This window comes from Schistocerca gregaria, chromosome 3 (assembly GCF_023897955.1).
Source record: "Schistocerca gregaria isolate iqSchGreg1 chromosome 3, iqSchGreg1.2, whole genome shotgun sequence".
NCBI lineage: Eukaryota > Metazoa > Arthropoda > Insecta > Orthoptera > Acrididae > Schistocerca > Schistocerca gregaria.
The window spans coordinates 274945937-274963944 of record NC_064922.1 but is presented as its reverse complement, the minus strand read 5'-3'; the positions used below and the strand labels follow the sequence as shown (position 1 = coordinate 274963944).

The 18008-nt window shown below is 47.1% G+C and overlaps 1 protein-coding gene across 1 annotated transcript in view; it reads left to right on the top strand.

Moving 5' to 3' along the window:
• LOC126355341 (decreased expression in renal and prostate cancer protein-like) overlaps positions 1-18008 on the top strand; it is a 43046-nt gene that overhangs the window by 15808 nt on the left and 9230 nt on the right. Inside the window, exon 2 of the mRNA XM_050005635.1 lies at positions 14142-15101. Within this exon, the coding sequence (XP_049861592.1) occupies positions 14142-15101 (960 nt within the window). The remainder of the gene's footprint in view (positions 1-14141; positions 15102-18008) is intronic.

Sequence of the window (18008 nt, the reverse complement as noted above, 5' to 3'; positions counted from 1 at the left end):
CATCTACAACCAGGTACTCCATATTAGTGACCTCAGTAGTCATTAGACATCATGAGAGAGCAGAATGGGGCGCTCCGCGGAACTCACGGTCTTCGAAAGTGGTCAGTTGATTGAGTGTCTCTTGTGTCATACGTCTGTACTCGAGATTTCCACACTCCTAAACGTCCCTAAGTCCACTGATTCCGATGTGATAGTGAAGTGAAAACGTGAAGGGGCACGCACAGCACAAAAGCGTACAGGCCGATCTCGTCAGTTGCCTTACAGAGACCGCCGACAGTTGAAGAGGGCCGTAATGTGTAATAGGCAGACATCTATTCAGACCATCACACTGAAATTCCGAACTGCGGCAGGATCCACTGCAAGTACTATGACAGTTAGATGGGAGGTGAGAAATCTTGGATTTCATGGTCGAGTTGCTACTCATAAGCCACATATCACGCTGGTAAACGCCAAACGACGCCTCGCTTGATGTAAGGAGCGTAAACATTGGTCGATTGAACAGTGGAAAAACGTTGGGTGGAGTGACGAATCACGGTACACAATATGGCGATCCGATGGCAGGGTGTGGGTGTCGCGAATGCCCGGTGAACGTCAATTATCAGCGTGTGTAGTGCCAACAGTAAAATTCGGAGGCGGTGGTGTTATGGTGTGGCAGTGTTTTTCATGGAGGGAGCATGCACCCCTTGTTGTTTTGTGTGGCACTATCACAGCACTGGCCTACATCGATGTTTTAAGCACCTTCTTGCTTGCCGCCACTGAAGAGCAATTCGGGTATGGCGATTCAACACGATCGAGCACCTGTTCATAATGCACAGCCTGTGGCGGAGTAGTTACACGACAATATCATCCCTGTAATGGACTGGCCTGCACAGTGTCCTGACCTAAATTCTACAGAATACCTTTGGGGTGCTTTGAAACGCCGACTTAGGGTCAAGCCTCACCGACAGACATCGATACCTCTCCTCACAGCAGCACTCCGTGAAGAATGGGCTGTCATTCGCCAAGAAACCTTCCAGCACCTGATTGAACGTATGCCTGCTCGAGTGGAAGCTGTCATCAAGGCTAAGGGTGAGGCAACGCCATACTGAATTCCAGCATTACCAATGGAGGGTGCCACGAACTTGTAAGTCATTTTCAGCCAGGCATCCGGATACTGTTGATCACATAGTGTAGGTGTTCAAAGTGCCCCCCTTGAGATGCACGGCATATGTCAATGCGGTATTCAAATTGTTCCCACACTGCAGCGACCATGTCTGGAGTTACAGCTTCCACAGGTGTTGTTATGCGGTGCCTCAGTTCATCGATTGTTGTTGGTAACGGAGGTGCAGAAATAGTCTTTTATAAACCCCCACATGAAATAATCGCTTATGGTCAGGTCTGGTAATCTTGGAGGCCAGCAGTGTAAGGCTGAATCAATTGGTCCAGTGCGACCGATCCATCGTGCCATGAGGTGGTGTCCCATACCGTTCGTAAATGAAGTCGCTCAAATCAGTCTCTAACGTTGTAGAAAGAAAGTTGTGAAGCATATCAAGATATGAGCTTAATGTAACAGTGTTCTTGGCAAAGAAAAATTGACCATACCCATTTTCCTGTGAAACTGCATAAAACATTAAATTTTGAAGAGTCCCTCTCATGTTGTACAACTTTATGCGGTTGTTCCGTACCTCATATTCTCACATTATGACGGTTCACCTTTCCAATTAAATGGAATACTGCCTCGTCACTAAACACTGAGTGTGAAAGAATACTGTCATCCTCCATCTTGCCAAGAACGAAATTACAGAACTGCACACGTTGTTGTTTATCACCTTCACGAAGAGCTTGCAGTAGTTGAATTTTATATGGTTTCATGTGTAAACGTTGACGCAACGCACGCCAGACGGACATTGGTGGCATGTTGAGCTGCACAGCGAACGGATTTCTGAGGACTTCTTGTGAAACTATGGCGGATGCGTTCGACGTCTGTGAGGGACACTCGGGGACGGACACCGATTTACCGTTACACAAACAACCTGTTTCTCGGAATTGTTCATGCCATTGTCTAATGTTCTGTGCTGTAGGAGGGTACACATCACACCTAGTACGAAAATCACGCTGAACAGTTATCGCTGACCAGCAATGCGCAAAACGTAGAACACATAGCGCTTTCTGTTGTCCCGACACCATTTTTACTAGAACTGAAGTGGGCGCTCCACGCTGCTACCCAGCGGGAACCATGTAAAACTCTTGCTCTTTGCAACAGTATGTTGTTCGCGCACTTATCTCAAGTTACATAATATTTATGGTTTTTTTAAGGAGAATGATTCTTTTTGTTACACATCGTATATTACATTCTTGGAGAAGCTGATGATAACCATTTCATCAGAACCGCACAAAGTAGGTAGGAGAAACTCTACCCACATTCTGCGTACAGGGTAACCCACAGAGATTCGAAGTTATAGGCGCTGTTGACAGCCACTAGGCCATCCCTTCGGCAACAAAGGTGATTTTTTACGCTGACAGACCATAGGCGGAATGTCTTGCAACGTTACTAACTTTGCTATTCAGTAATCGCGACTGATAGCCACAATGGGCAGCACCTGCACTACTGGCCATTAAAATTGCTACACCAAGAAGAAATGCAGATGACAAGCGGGTATTCATTGGACTAACATATAATACTAGAACTGACATGTGATTACATTTCCACGCAATTGGGGTGCATAGATCCTGAGAAATCAGTACCCACGACAACCACCTCTGGCCGTAATAACGGCCTTGATACGCCTGGGCATTGAGTCAAACAGAGCTTGGATGGCGTGTACAGGTACAGCTGCCCATGCTGCTTCAACACGATACCACAGTTCATCAAGAGTGGTGACTGGCGTATTGTGAAAAGCCAGTTGCTCAGCCATCATTGACCAGACGTTTTCAATTGGTGAGATATCTAGAGAATGTGCTGGCCAGGGCATCAGTCGAACATTTCCTGTATCCAGAAAGGCCCGTACAGGACCTGCAACATGTGGTCGTGCATTATCCTGCTGAAATGTAGGGTTTCGCAGGGATCGAATGAAGGGAAGAGCCACTAGTCGTAACACATCTAAAATGTAACGTCCACTATTCAAAGTGCCGCCAATGCGAACAAGAGGTGACCAAGACGGGTAACCAATGGCACACCATGCCATCACGCTGGGTGATACGCCAGTATGTCGATGACGAATACACGCTTCCAATGTGCGTTCACCGCGTTGTCGCCAAACACGGATGCGACCATCATGGTGCTGTAAAAAGAACCTTGATTCATCCGGAAAAAATGACGTTTTGCCATTCGTGCACCCAGGTTCGTCGTTGAGTACACCATCGCAGGTGCTACTGTCTGTGATGCAGCGTCAAGGGTAACCGCAGCCATGGTCTCCGAGCTGATAGTCCATGCTACTGCAAACGTCGTCGAACTGTTCGTGCAAATGGTTGTTGTCTTGCAAACGTCCCGATCTGTTGACTCAGGGATCGAGACGTGGCTGCACAATCCGTTACAGCCATGCGGATAAGATGCATGTCATCTCGACTGCTAGTGATTCGAGGCCATTGGGATCCAGCACGGCGTTCCGTGTTACCCTCCTTAAACCACCGATTCCATATTCTGCTAACAGTCATTGGATCTCGACCAACGCGAGCAGCAATGTCGCCATACGATAAACCGCAATCGCGATAGGCTTCAATCCGACCTTCATCAAAGTCGGAAACGTGATGGTACCCATTTCTCCTCCTTACATGAGGCATCATAACAACGTTTCACCAGGCAACGCTGGTCAAGTGCTGTTTGTGTATGATGAATCGGTTGGAAACTTTCCTCATGTCAGCACGTTGTAGGTATCGCCACCGGCACCAACCGTGTGTGAATGCTCTGAAAAGCTAATCATTTGCATATCACAGCATCTTGTTCCTGTCGGTTAAATTTCGCGTCTGTAGCACGTCATCTTCGTGGTGTAGCAATTTTAATGGCCAGTAGTGTAATGTAAAAAGTTTTTTCCGACCTCCATCTACTATTATGGTCCATTTAGATTCTATTAAGAATGGTCTTGGTTTGGGTGAGGTGGTTTTCTGTCGTAGTTATGTGGATCTGGCATGTCATATATTGGTCAGACTATCAGGACCTTGAAGGACTGGTGAACTGAGTATAAGCGTCACACACGCTTACAACAGCCGAGCAAATCGGCTATTGCTGAACATTGTCTTGGCACGGGTCATCTTATATAGTAAAACAACACGCCGATCCTGACATGCAATTCCAGGTATTGGGATAGCTCCTCAAGAAACCCTCTTCAATTTCTGTCACAATATTTCTGAGACATACTGAAGAAGGATCAACTACGCAGCAGGTTTCTCATTCAAAATAAGAATTTATATTTTGGTTTTTCGTGAGAAGGTGTTTGTAGTGTCCTGCGGTCGACAGGAAAGAACTAACAGTCAATTTGAACACACTTTATTACAATTAATGGAAAAACGCTTTCTTGGCATACACTAAGTGTTAAACACAAGAACAAACAGAAAAAAGGCCACAACTCTTGTGCTGGCAAACCAGATAAGGAAAACAAGACAATGGAAGAAAATGCTAACAAAATCGACTCTACACGTTACAAAATACAACGTGCTACTACACTGCTACGGTTAGTGATTACAACGCTAGGGCCCGCGTAAGTACTGGCCAGAGCTGTTCTTAGAAGTTGGTAAGTAATGAAGGTGTGGCGTTCTAGGCGTGCTTATAAAGCCAGGTCGGCGGAGTGCTACATGAGTCATATGAGTTCCGATTGGTGGAAGACTGCACATGTTTTCTGGCGAAGTTGTTCCGTGTTTATTTGGACAGTCTGTTATTGTTTCTGTCCGCTGGCGGTGTTTCTCCCCGCGCTGCTGAAAGGTGGTCGGCAACCCATCTTACGTGTCGGTTGTGCGTGCCCTCTAACAATAAAGGGTCGGCTGCTACGAAGCACTAGTCAGAATTCGATAGCAGCCTGATCGTGACGTATTGAGACAAAGGTCATCGTTCAGCGATGTTGCTGCTCGTGTTAGACGGTATCCCATGAGACTCACGCGAACGTGGAATCGATGAGTCCAGGAGAGCCAAACTCAACGCCACACACTGCCTCAACGGCCCCGTTGTGTGATATAAAAAAAGAAAAGAAAAAAGGAACCTTTGTGGTTGACACTTCATGCGGTCGGCGCTAGATTCCTCCTATCAGAACGCTCAGCTTCATGACAAACTGTTCCTCGTACTCAAACTGCCACTTCAATTGATCAGTTTCTTTCTTGGAATTTTTGGAAATTTCGCATTTCATCAGATAGCCCTCACATTCAACGATGATAACGAAATGGGAGATGAAGAAGCTTGCACAAGATAGAGTAGCATGGAGTGCTGCATCATACCAGTCTCAGGATTGAAGACCACAACAACAACAACAACGAAATAGTCAAGTTTCACACACAGTACAGACCAAATCCTACTGGATCCTTTCGCACAAGACGTGATTCTTCGTCACATATATAATTAACACAATCACAAAGATTGGCCTACATTAGATAAGTTTTGTATGTAGGACCGAACGTCTTCGAGGCAGCATATCACCACTGTGACTGATTGTGGAAGTAGTACAACAATTTAATGTAGGACGGTAGCGTAGTGTAGTGATTAAGATACCTCCATGACGTGTAAAAGTTCGCTTGTTCGAATCTCGTGACATATTTTAAAATTGTTTGTTTCTAAATCTTATCAAAATGACTTTCATCGTTATTTTTATTCAATAACTTGGGCTAAATGCATTTTTTTTTGTTTCTGATACTTGATTGCGATATTTTCGTCATCGTATTGACTTTTTATTTACTCTTATTTTTCTTTCTATCATTCTTTTTGTTTGGAATCTACATGTTTCGCCTATAACCTGTAACCAGGACTACTTACCGGTTGGCAACTCGGCAGCTCAAGTAGCAAGTGTTAGGATACTTTCAGGTGACCACTGAATGCGAAAAGTTGCAGATTTAGTGCTCAAACTGAACCTCTTCTGTCTTGAGTTTGTCCGTAGAGGTTACCTTTATTTGCCATGAACAAAGCATGCAGGATTAGTAGTTCTGCCGCAGATAGTTGACCGCCATAACGTCGTATGCACTGTACATCACCAGGTTGCAGCTAGATCAACACACGAGCTTAAATTCACGGCTGCGAGACGTTTCATCTGCGATAGTTCTGTCATTTGTATTTTAAAATCAATTATCGGTAGAGCACCTCGCATTCCCTTTGTACCTCAAGACGGTCACTTGAAACATTGCTCCCCGTTACACGTTAAGTAACACCACATGTGAAACTGAGCGAGGTGACACAGTAGTTAGCACACTGGACTCGCATTCGGGAGGACGACGGTTCAAATCCGCGTCCCACCATCGAGATTTAGGTTTTCCATGATTTCCCTAAACCACTCCAGGCAAATGACGAAATTGTATCCGCGAAAGGACACCGCCCGTTTCCTCTCACATCATTGACACAATCCGAGTTTGTTTTCCGTCTCTAATGCCCTCGATGTCGACGGGACGTTAAACCTAATCTTCGTTCCTTCCCTTTAGCACTAGTGTAGTGGCCCGCCGTGTTGGTGTGCGACTGTAACCGAGTGGTAACCGGCAACCAGGGTGGCAGTACCTTAACTGTAAGTGACAGACGTCAACCAACAAGTAAATTTAATCGGACTTATAGAGACGAAATGGGCTCATTGCTCGGACGGAAGTGTAACATCGTACAGCCTTGTCACCTACCTTCAGTCAGGAAATGGTCGTCACGCGACGCGATTTGGAGTGCAACTAACTGTCAATATGACCAGAGCTATTGTGGCTTTCCGTCACGTGACAGAAGACTGACTCGCCGACAGCGGTAGACTCCAAAACAGCGCGGGACACAATAGTGGCGCCATGAGCCCCGATTTTTCGTAGTGCATCACGATGGACATATCTAGGTGTGGACGTTGTCATCTTCATCCGGACCATCCCCTGACTTGACAGTATGTGGCGCCACTGGGTACGCAACTTGATCATGTCTCGTTCTGGTTGCTGATAATCTGGACAGCAGGCGTTAAACACTGACGAAAAAAAATCGCAACATCAAGAAGGAGTTGTGTGACATAAACGTAAGTCGGCAGACGTGTTTCTACATCTGAAAGATGATGTCTATTAAAATTTCGCACCAGTTGTAATTGAGAGGCACTAGTAAAGCCGCTATAAGGATGCAAATCAGATTTCATTTAAATACACGCTTATAACGGTTGTGAGCGTTAGTTACCTTTGAGATTGGATGTGGTGAGCTGGTGTTAGTCAAGAATGCCTTTAAGACGACAAAGATGCCGTTATCGACACCTCACTGAGTTTAAACGAGGTCGTGTAATAGGTCTACGAGAAGCTGGATGTTCCTCCTGTGATACTGCAGAAAGACTTGGCAGGAATGTACTCACTGTACATGACTGCTGGCAGCGGTGAGCAAGAGAATGAGTAGTCGCAAGAAGAACGGCGTCCAGACGGTCACATGGCACTACCGAGAGGGAGTTCGGCATACAGCTGTGGCGCATTCTACTGCGTCTGCAACATCAATTTGAGCAGTAGGTGGCACTACAGTGACCCAATGAACTGTTACAAATTTCAATGATGGCTCCGAGGCAGTTGCCCTGTAGCGTGCGTTTCACAGACCCGAAGCCACCACCATTTGCGATTTCAGTAGTGTCAAACGAGAGCACACTGGAGGGCAGGGTTGAGTCTGTTGTTTCTGATGGGAGGTGATTATTCCTCGGTGCTAGTGATGGCTGTGTGTTGGTTAAAAAGAGGCCAATTGAGGGCCAGTAACCAATCTGACACACTGGACCTACACCTGGGGTTGTGGACTGGGGTGCGATTTCGTATGACAGCAGCAGCACTCTTGTAGTTATCCCACGTACCCTGATTGCAAATTTGTACGTCAGTCTGGTGACTGACTTGTTGTGCTGCCATTCATAAACAGCATTCAAATGGCTCAAATGGCTCTGAGCACTATGCGACTTAACTTCTGAGGTCATCAGTTGCCTAGAACTTAAAACTAACCTAAGGACATCACACACATCCATGCCCGAGACAGGATTCAAACCTGGGACCGTAGTGGTCGCTCGGTTCCAGACTGTAGCGCCTACAACCGCACGGCCACTCCGGCCGGCGAACAGCATTCCTGGCGGTGTTTTCCAACAGGATAACGCTCGTCCATATACTGCTGTTGTAACCCAACATGCGCTGCAGAGTGTTGACATTTTGCCTTGGTGTACTGGATCACCGTATTTGGTTCCAATGGAGTACATGTGGGACATCATAGGATGACACGTCAGCGTCATCCACGAACAGCATTAACCGTCCCTGTATTGATGTACTAAGTACAACAGGCATGGAACTCCATGCCACAAACAGACATCGGGCACCTGAACAACACAATTGATGAACGTTTTCATGCCTGCATTGAACATTCTGGCGGTTACACCGGTTTTTAATGTACCAGCATTTTACATTTGCAATGACTTACCTCTTGCTTGCATTAATCTATGAACTTGTAATGTTAATCACGTAAATATGTTATCTAGAAAAATGTATTCCCTAAATTTCAGTACGTCAATTACTTTTTTATGCTTTGGGTTTTTTTCCGTCGATGGATCTCTACTCGTTATGGCCAGACGTTGCGCCTGTCTTCGAGGCCTCCGTGACGCTACCTTTCAGCAAGATATCGCAGGACCACAATTTTTCCATACTGTCCTGACCTACGTCCCTATAGAGAGGCTGTTCGACTGTCGCCCCGGAAGGCACATTCTCTAGGTCCGTCACATACTAAAAACATCTGGTCAAGGGTTGCCGAGAGAACGGCGCACCACCAGTCGTAAGCCACTAGGATTGGTGAATTCTGGCACAGAGTTGAAGCTTTATGGAATAACGCAGCCATACCTCTCGCCCGAGCTCAGTTTTTAGGCCCTGCTTCATTAGAGCACCCAACGGCCTTGCCGCAGTGGTAACACCGGTTCCGGTCAGATCACCGAATCTAAGCCTGTAGGGCTTCGCTAGCACTCGGATAGGTGACCATCCGGTCTGCCGAGCGCTGTTGGCAAGTGTGGTGCACAGCCCTTGTGGGGCAAACTGAGGAACTACTTGACTGAGAAGCAGCGGCTCCGCTCTCGTAAACTGACATATGGTCGAGAGAGCGGTGTGCTGACCACATGCCCACCCATATCCGCACTCAGTGACGCCTGTGGGCTGAGGATGACACGGCGGCCTGTCGGTACTGTTGGGCCTTCCTAGGTCTGTTTGGACGGAGTTTACAGTTCATTAGAGCATCTCTCGTTGCAACTGGAGGCAGCTCTATTCACTAAATTTCGCTTCACTATAGGGCGGCAAACTCAGTAGCCGATCATCACACCATACTGTAGAGTCATATTACTACGATAACCTCCTCGAGGTGACGTCAAGAGCTTATGACATACAACAAACGATGTTTATTGACAAAGTAGATACACTACGTGAGCATAAAGTTCTGAATATATAAACTGAACGCTCATAGCGTATCAGCTTGACATTCGTGCTTTCTGTCACTATAAAACAACGGAGAATATCGACAGAGTTCGAACGAGGCCTAGTTGTAGTCAGGACTGGATCGTATAGACGATCAAGAAGATGCCTATGGCACTGTAATTGGAAGGAGGGAGGGTGTAGGAAATTTTCACAAATTGGATCTTGTGACCATTTATGTTGTTAGAAGCTCCATCTCCTAAGTATCTTATTATAAAGACATCAGTTGCAACACTTGTACTTTTTATCATCACGAAGGAAAGAAAGATTTAACGTCCTACTGTCGATGAAGTCATTAGAGACGAAGCGCTGGCTCAGTCTGCGGCGGGGTGAGGAGGAAATCGATAGTGTCCTTTTGAAAAAAAACTGAAGTATTCGACATTAGAACTATCGAATACACTGACAATTAGTTGTTCAGCACAGGCAAACAAATTAAATATTTCGTAAGCTGTCCCTGCCATGTGAATGTCCACTTGAGCCCAAATCGGAAAAAGATAGTTAACCACACTGTCTAGGACATCCAGGCCCAAATCGTCATACTGGGGCTTTCAAATAAAATGAAATGACGTGTGGTGGCCCTCAACTACATATCCTCAGACTCAAAGTTGAAATATTAAAAGTTTTGGCAGGTTTCGTTGTCTAGAGACTGGGATACGTAGTTGCCGTACTACAAGCCAAATACCGCTGAGTCTACAGTATACAATATGAATAGACACATGGATCGAATGGTCTAAGGTTCCTATCACTCGGCAATCGCGAATTTTTAATGCAATATAGTAATTTATGTATGAAATATTGCAGTTAAATAAATTCTGCAGGTACTGTTTTAACCAATTTACATAATGAGTACGATAGCAGAAGGACCTTCATATTGGTGTCGATGGTTCAGCAATTAAACAAAATATAAGTTGAATAACAGGGAAACAATAGATTCCATCTTCACGCAATTAGTTATGAACAACAACATAGCTCACGAGATATTCACTTCTAAATCTGTACTACTTCTTCAGTGCAGAAACCACGGAAATCTCACAAGTGCACAAGTCGGCACTACGAAATATTTCTATCTCATTTCTATCTCCCGCGACCGTCGACCGTATGTCCGTCGCGCCTTACTGCCCAGGACTCTCCATGCCTGTACGACTGTCCCTCACGCCTTACTGCCCAGGACTCTCCATGCCTGTACGACTGTCCCTCACGCCTTACTGTCCAGGACTCTCCATGCCTGTACGACTGTCCCTCACGCCTTACTGCCCAGGACTCTCCATGCCTGTACGACTGTCCCTCACGCCTTACTGCCCAGGACTCTCCATGCCTGTACGACTGTCCCTCACGCCTTACTGTCCAGGACTCTCCATGCCTGTACGACTGTCCCTCACGCCTTACTGCCCAGGACTCTCCATGCCTGTACGACTGTCCCTCACGCCTTACTGTCCAGGACTCTCCATGCCTGTACGACTGTCCCTCACGCCTTACTGTCCAGGACTCTCCATGCCTGTACGACTGTCCCTCACGCCTTGCTGTCCAGGACTCTCCATGCCTGTACGACTGTCCCTCACGCCACACTGTCGAGCACTGCCCCTCCATTCACTTCGGTAGTCGCCTCCCTTAGTAACGAGAGCTGTGATTGGCGATGGCGGTCCCGTCATGTCTCCAAGCAAATGCACACTCATAAACATAGTGCAAACACATTCGAAATACTGGATTTTCATTTAAATAACTTTAAATTAAATAAATATTTCTATGGCTGGACTATAAAGACGCTCTAACACACATTATTAGATACATAAACAGTTTAAATAAACATACATCAAAGGAATAGAACAGCACTAAGCACAGTAAATAATCGACCAATTTCTTCATGAATAGTACATATCCGATATAAACAAAGATATTGATGAGTAAATATTTTTACTTGTAACTGTGGAGTACTTATGGACTGACGCGATCGATAGTAATCGGCCACTCTGACCTCCAATAGCTCATGTACTAGTCACGTTAAATGCCTGTAGTTTATATCAATTTAGGTTTACACTAATAGTTTCCTAAAGACACGTCGATGGACAAAATAGGATGAACAATTTAGATTTTCGAAATTCGTTGCTGGGTGTTACTTGTATAATTTACAGTCACATACTAAACTTTAAACTAATAAAGATATATAAAATCTGATTACACCATCAGAATCGTCGTGAAAGTAATGGTAATGTGCATATTTCTTTTTAAGGTATCATTATTCATCTGGCTACTGCTGATTTCTATAATAACTGTGAAATGTCTGCCTTTAAGGTTTTCTCAAAGTCCGCCATCTTTGGCACTCCCTGCATGTCTCCTTCATCGACACAGCGTCACCATGGAATTCCCAGACCACGTGGTCTGACCATTGTGCGGCATCACACGGTTGCTAACGAGCTGCAGCTTGCCGAGCAGTCCCAGCAGTGGCCGCTAACTCTGAACTTAGAATATTTTCAGGGCCTCACATCTCGTCCGTTACCTCAGAATACACAACAGCAGTGCTGAGTGTATTAATTCAGTATATATCCAATTCCACAAGCAAAGTCAGGTTTCCTCAATCAGTTCAGCCGATGTCACTCGCTACTTGAAGATCCGACATGCTGTTGCACAGCCAGTGACAGTCTTTATATACTGATATGTACCATAGTGGAAGACACTACTTGACATGCTGAAACCACCTCCCAGCCCAAGCCAGGATTTCATGTGAGCACCTGATAGAGGAGACATCGGAGTATGGCAGCGATTGTGCGATGTAAATATCGACTCACTTTCATTGATTTGTTTATTCATTCTTTATAATTCCCACCGCTTACCTGGGAAGGTGACATAGGCCACGCCACTCACATTTTTATAGATAGTACATAGTGTATGTGTGAGTTACATCAACCTGGTACTTACAAACTTTATGAGAAATAATACTGACACTACAAAAAAGAATCTAATATTAATACAACAACTACAACAAACAAAAACAAAAGGATGAAACTTACTTTCTGTTGGTACCAAATTACGAAAATCTTGCAACAATATCGATGTCTGATTTGGGGTCCGAGTTGCTGTCACGCTGTAATACAGGACTCTCCTCCCTCCCCCCCCCCCCCCAACAACATACATTGCCAGATGGCAGAAAATGATCTGACCAGTAGCAGCGCACCAGAGAGGGGATGGTGATGGGTAGCTAAGCCAAGCGCTCCGACCGGAGGTTTGACCCCCTCAAGACGACTAGAAACAAGTCCTCTGTGCCATCGGTGTGTGTGTGTTGTCCACCAGGTTCTGAAGCATGTAGGAGGAGCGGACAGCTGCGCCGGGAAGGTGCCCTGTGGTCGGGGACCGGCGGTGGGCATCAGCAGCAGCTGCAGTGACAGAGGTTGCTCCTCCATGGCTTCACATATGCCTACAGAAGGAGAATGGTAGTGAGAGAAGCACCGGATCTGACGTCCCCGGATTTCTTTCTGTGGGGAAAGTTAAAGGATATTTGCTATCGTGACCCACCGACAACGCCTGACAACATGCAACAACGCATTGTCAGTGCATAAAGGTGAACTACTCGCCGTTGAGAGGAATGTTGTTACACATATTGCCAAATGCATTGAGGTTGACGGACATCATCTTGAGCATTTATTGCATTAATGTGGTATTTACAGGTAATCACATTGTAACAGCATGCCTTCTCAGAAAGTTTGCAAAGGTACATTTATCACATTGGAACAACCGAAATAAAATGTTCAAACATACCTACGTTCTGTATTTTAATTTAAAAAACCTACCTGTTACCAACTGTTTGTCTAAAATTGTGAGCCATATGTTTGTGACTATTACAGCGCCATCTACCACAAAGCGAAAAAAGTGGTACAACTAAAACATTCATATTTCTTTACATACTACACGAATATGTAATAAAAAAGGAGGGTTCCAATGTATAAAAACGCAGCTGATATCCGTTTGACCTATGGGAGCGCAATCTAACGGACCAACCATAGCGCCTTCTGGTTTTCCCTTTCAAGCTAGACAAGTTTCGTTCTTTGTAGTTTTTTCGTTTGACGCTTATTTCGTGAGATATTTGGCCCGGTCACGATCAATGGACCACCCTGTATAAGAAACAACAAGTGTCTGGCGCAGTTGTAGATCGGTTACTACTCCTGCAAAGGCAGGTTATCAAGATTTAAATTCGTAAACGTAGTGTCACGTCAGTGACATGTCGGCTAGGAAAGGCCTGGCGAAATCCACATGGATGTGATCCTATGGATCTTGAAGCGTGGACCAGGGTGCTCAACGGTGTACTAGAGAGGCTTCTGTGTAGCACGAATAGCAGCGATGACCACAACCTCTCTGTTGACTATCTGCCAAAAGATTTTTTGTAATGGTAATTGAATGCGACAGTACATAAGCTGTACTGAAAGACAATAAAAAATCATGGACGTATGAGAATAATGTCTGCGTTCACATGTTGAGATTTTAGGCGGTACCGAAGGTCATATTGACAATTACTTAAAAACTGGGCCCCTGGGCATGTGCCCCGGCCCCCTGGTCGTCTGCCCCAACCCCAGGGCGTCTGCCCCGGCCCCCCGGGCGTCTGCACCGGCCACCTGGGAGTCTGCCGCAGGCCCCTGTGCGGCTGCCCTGCCCCCCTGGGCATCTCCCCCGGCCCCTGGGCGTCTGCCCCGGCCCCATGGGCATCTGCACCGGCCCCCTGGGGGTCTGCCCTGGCCCCGTGGCCGTCTGCACCGGCCCCCTGGGCGTATGCCACGCCCCCCTGGTCGTCTGTACGTGCCCCCTGGGCGTCTGCACCGGCCCCCTGGCAATATGCTCCGGCCCCATGGGCGTCTGCCCCGGCCCTATGGGCGACTTCCCTGTCCCCGTGGGCGTCTGCCATGGCCCCCTGGGCATCTGCCCCGGCCCCCTGTGCGGCTGCTCCGGCCCTGTGGTCGTCTGCCACGGCCCCCTGAGCGACTTCCCTGGCCCTGTGGGCGTCTGCCGGCCCCCTGGCCATCTGCCCCCGCCCCTGTGCGGCTGCCCTGGCCCCCTGTGCGGCTGCTGTGCCCCCTGGGCATCTGCCCCGGCCCCCTGGGCGTCTGCCCCGCTCCTGGGCGTCTGCACCGTCCCCCTGTGGGTCTGCCCCGGCACCCTGGACGTCTGCACTGGAGCCCTGAGCGTCTGCACCAGCACCTGGGCGTCTGCCACAAACTCTGGACGTCTGCCCCAGCCACCTGGGCGTCTGCCCGGGCCCCTGGACTTCTGCCCCGGCCCCCTCGGCGTCTGCCACGAGCCCTGGACGTCAGCCCCAGCCACCCGGGGAGTCTGCACTGCCCCCTGGGCGTCTGCCCTGGCCTCCTGGGTGTCTGCCCGGTCCCCTGGGCGTCTGCCCTGGCCTCCTGGGTGTCTGCCCGGTCCCCTGGGCGTCTGCCCCGACACCCTGGGCGTCTGCCCCGGCCCCCTGGGCGTCTGCCCCGGCCCCCTGGGCGTCTGCCCTGACACCCTGGGCGTCTGCCCTTCATCTTCTTTCCCAGGCTGGCTTCCATCAACTCCCTCTCCCGGATGATGCCCTCTCTCCTTCCATTTATCCCTTCTGTCAACTCTGTCCTCTTCCTGAGCTCCCTCTCCCCCTCTTCCATCCTTTTTCTTCCCCACCTACCCTCTTTCTGCCCCTCCTTATTTCCCCCGAGTCATTTTGCATTTCCCTCCTCTGTCTTTTCCCATTCCCTTTCACGTCTGCCCTGCCCCACCCCCTTATTGAGTCCTCTCCCTCCTTTGGTTCCCCACTTCGTTTTTTCCTCTCCTCTGTCCTTTTTCTTCTCCCTCATATGTCCCCCCCCCCCCCCCCATTGGCTGATGTTTGTCGTCTTTGTGCCGAAATTTTCGTGCAGTGTTTCCAGTGAGTGTTCAGTGTTGTGGGTCTTTTTGGAAGTGTTGAAAATGGATGTCATACTGTCGCTGGGTGTGATTTTTTTTATATCTCTTGTGAACATAAACCAGACTGTCGCCATGTTTTTAATTGTCTTTCTACTATGTTACTTGTCTGATTCCTGTGTATTTTATTAGCAGTGGCAACCCTTTGCTTTATGTTTTAACTTTCCACAATTTTCCGCCGTTTTACAATTTAAGTCACCGTTTTATCGCCTGCTGTTATTGTTTCTTCTCTTCTTCTTAAGTTCTAAAATGTCTGTAGGATGCAGAGCAGCGAACTAAGCTGCTGCCAGCGGGCTCCCTTCGGGGGGGGGGGGGGGGAATCGAAATTCAACACAGGAAAGAAAAAAAAGGCTGTGGATGCAGTCCTCACCTGTATGCTTACAGGTAACACACTTATTAAACTCCTCTCTGTCCAACACAAACATCGCCTCAATTAAACACATTTCCCACCAAAAATAAAGATAGCACCTTCCACTCACGCTTTTTTTCCTGACAATTTACAAATTTACACGTAGTGGTGGGGGGAGGGGGGAGGGAGGCGGCTGTAGGATAGTTTCGAGAACCCTCTGGTGGCACTATTACGACCTACAGCACTAATATTTTAATTTTTTTAATTCAATTAATTTCCCAGTGCCTGTTGCACAGCGACAGTTAATGCTGGCTGTGAATGAAGCCAGAATTGTTGTCTGATGATACTGATGGTGATTGGTGACTGGGCGGCCCAAGGCAAGCTACCAATACTCCATAGAGAGTGTTGGATTACAACAGCGATTGTTATCCTGTTGGAAAACACCTCCTGGAACATAACACAACAGGTCATATCACGAAATTGACGTACAAATTTGCAGTAATGGTGCCTGAGAAAACCACAAGAGGGTTCCTGCTGTTATAAGAAACAGCACCCCTAAGCCATAGCGCCCTGTGTCTAGCTCACAGATAGGATGGTTGCAGATCCTCAACTGTTCTCCTAATCAACACATGGCCATCACTGGCACTGAGGCAGAACCAGCTTTCGATCACAAAACATAGCAGGTTTCTAACCTATGGTCCAGTAAGCTCTCGCATGACGCCACTGAAGCCGAAAACTGCGGTAGTTTGGGGTCAGTACAGTACACGCTGCAGGGCGTCTGGCTCGGAGTTGACTTTGAAGTAACCGATTTGTAACAGTCCGTTGTGTCACTGTGGTGCCAAGTGCTGCTGCTCAGATTGCTACTGCACATACAGTACGATGTGCCAGAGCCATACGCCGAACACGGTGGTCTTCCCTCTCGGCTGTGCCACGTGGCTGTTTGGAGTCCAGTCTTCTTGTAATCGTATATTCTCGTGACAACCGCTGCCTGTATTCATGTACAGTGATTACATCTCTGCCAAGTCTTTCTGCAATGTCGCAGAAGGAACATTCAGCTTCTTGTAACCCAATTACACGACTTCGTTCAAATTCAGTGAGATGTTTATAATGGCGCCTTTGTCGTCTTACAGGCATTTTTGACCATTATCCGTCCACCACGTCCAATCTCAAAGGCAACTAACGCTCACAGCCGTTACAATGTGGATATAAACCATACCTACTAGAGACGCTATTACGCATCTAGTGCGAAATCTGAACAGACCTCATCTTTCAGATGTAGAAACACGCATACCAACTTCTATTTAAGTCGCACCACTCGTTCTTAGTGTTGCGACGACTCTTTACCATCATATTTTAAACATCTGTGGTGTTTGTTATGTAAATGTGTCACTCAGAGGTGACTTATTTTGTAATTTTTTTCCTTTGACATCTAAAATAACAGAAAGGAGAAAATATGGCGTACGGAGATATAAACAGTAGCACACACAAGAAAAGCACACACTGGGACAACTAAGGAACACAAGGTGAAGTGTGACTGGAGCATAAAAGGATCAATGGACGGTGTAGCACATATCAATCACTGAAAGTAACACTATGTACAAGTCCAACTCACAGTTAAAATCGCAGCTCTTGATGCATGGGAGAACAGCACCCAACACAACACTGACATAGCACACTGATGATGATGAGCAAACAGAGGATCTGCCAGGGCCATGGAGAATCTACTCTGTAGGAATCAACATGGATTCGGGAAACAGCGATCGTGTCAGACCCAACTTGCTTTACTTGTTCATGAGACCCAGAAAATATTAGATACAGGCTCCCAGGTAGATTCCATTTTCCTCGACTTCCGGAAGGTGTTCGATACAGTTCCGCACTGTCGCCTAATAAACAAAGTAAGAGCCCACGGAATATCAGACCAGCTGTGTGGCTGGATTGAAGAGTTTTAGCAAACAGAATGGAGAGACGTCTACAGACGTTAAAGTAACCTCTGGCGTGCCGTAGGGGAGTGTTATGGGACCATTGCTTTTCACAATATGTATAAATGATCTAGTAGGTAGTGTCGGAAGTTCCATGCGGCTTTTTGCGGATAATGCTGTAGCATACAGAGAAGTTGCAGCATTAGAAAATTGCAGCGAATGCAGGAAGATCTGCAGCG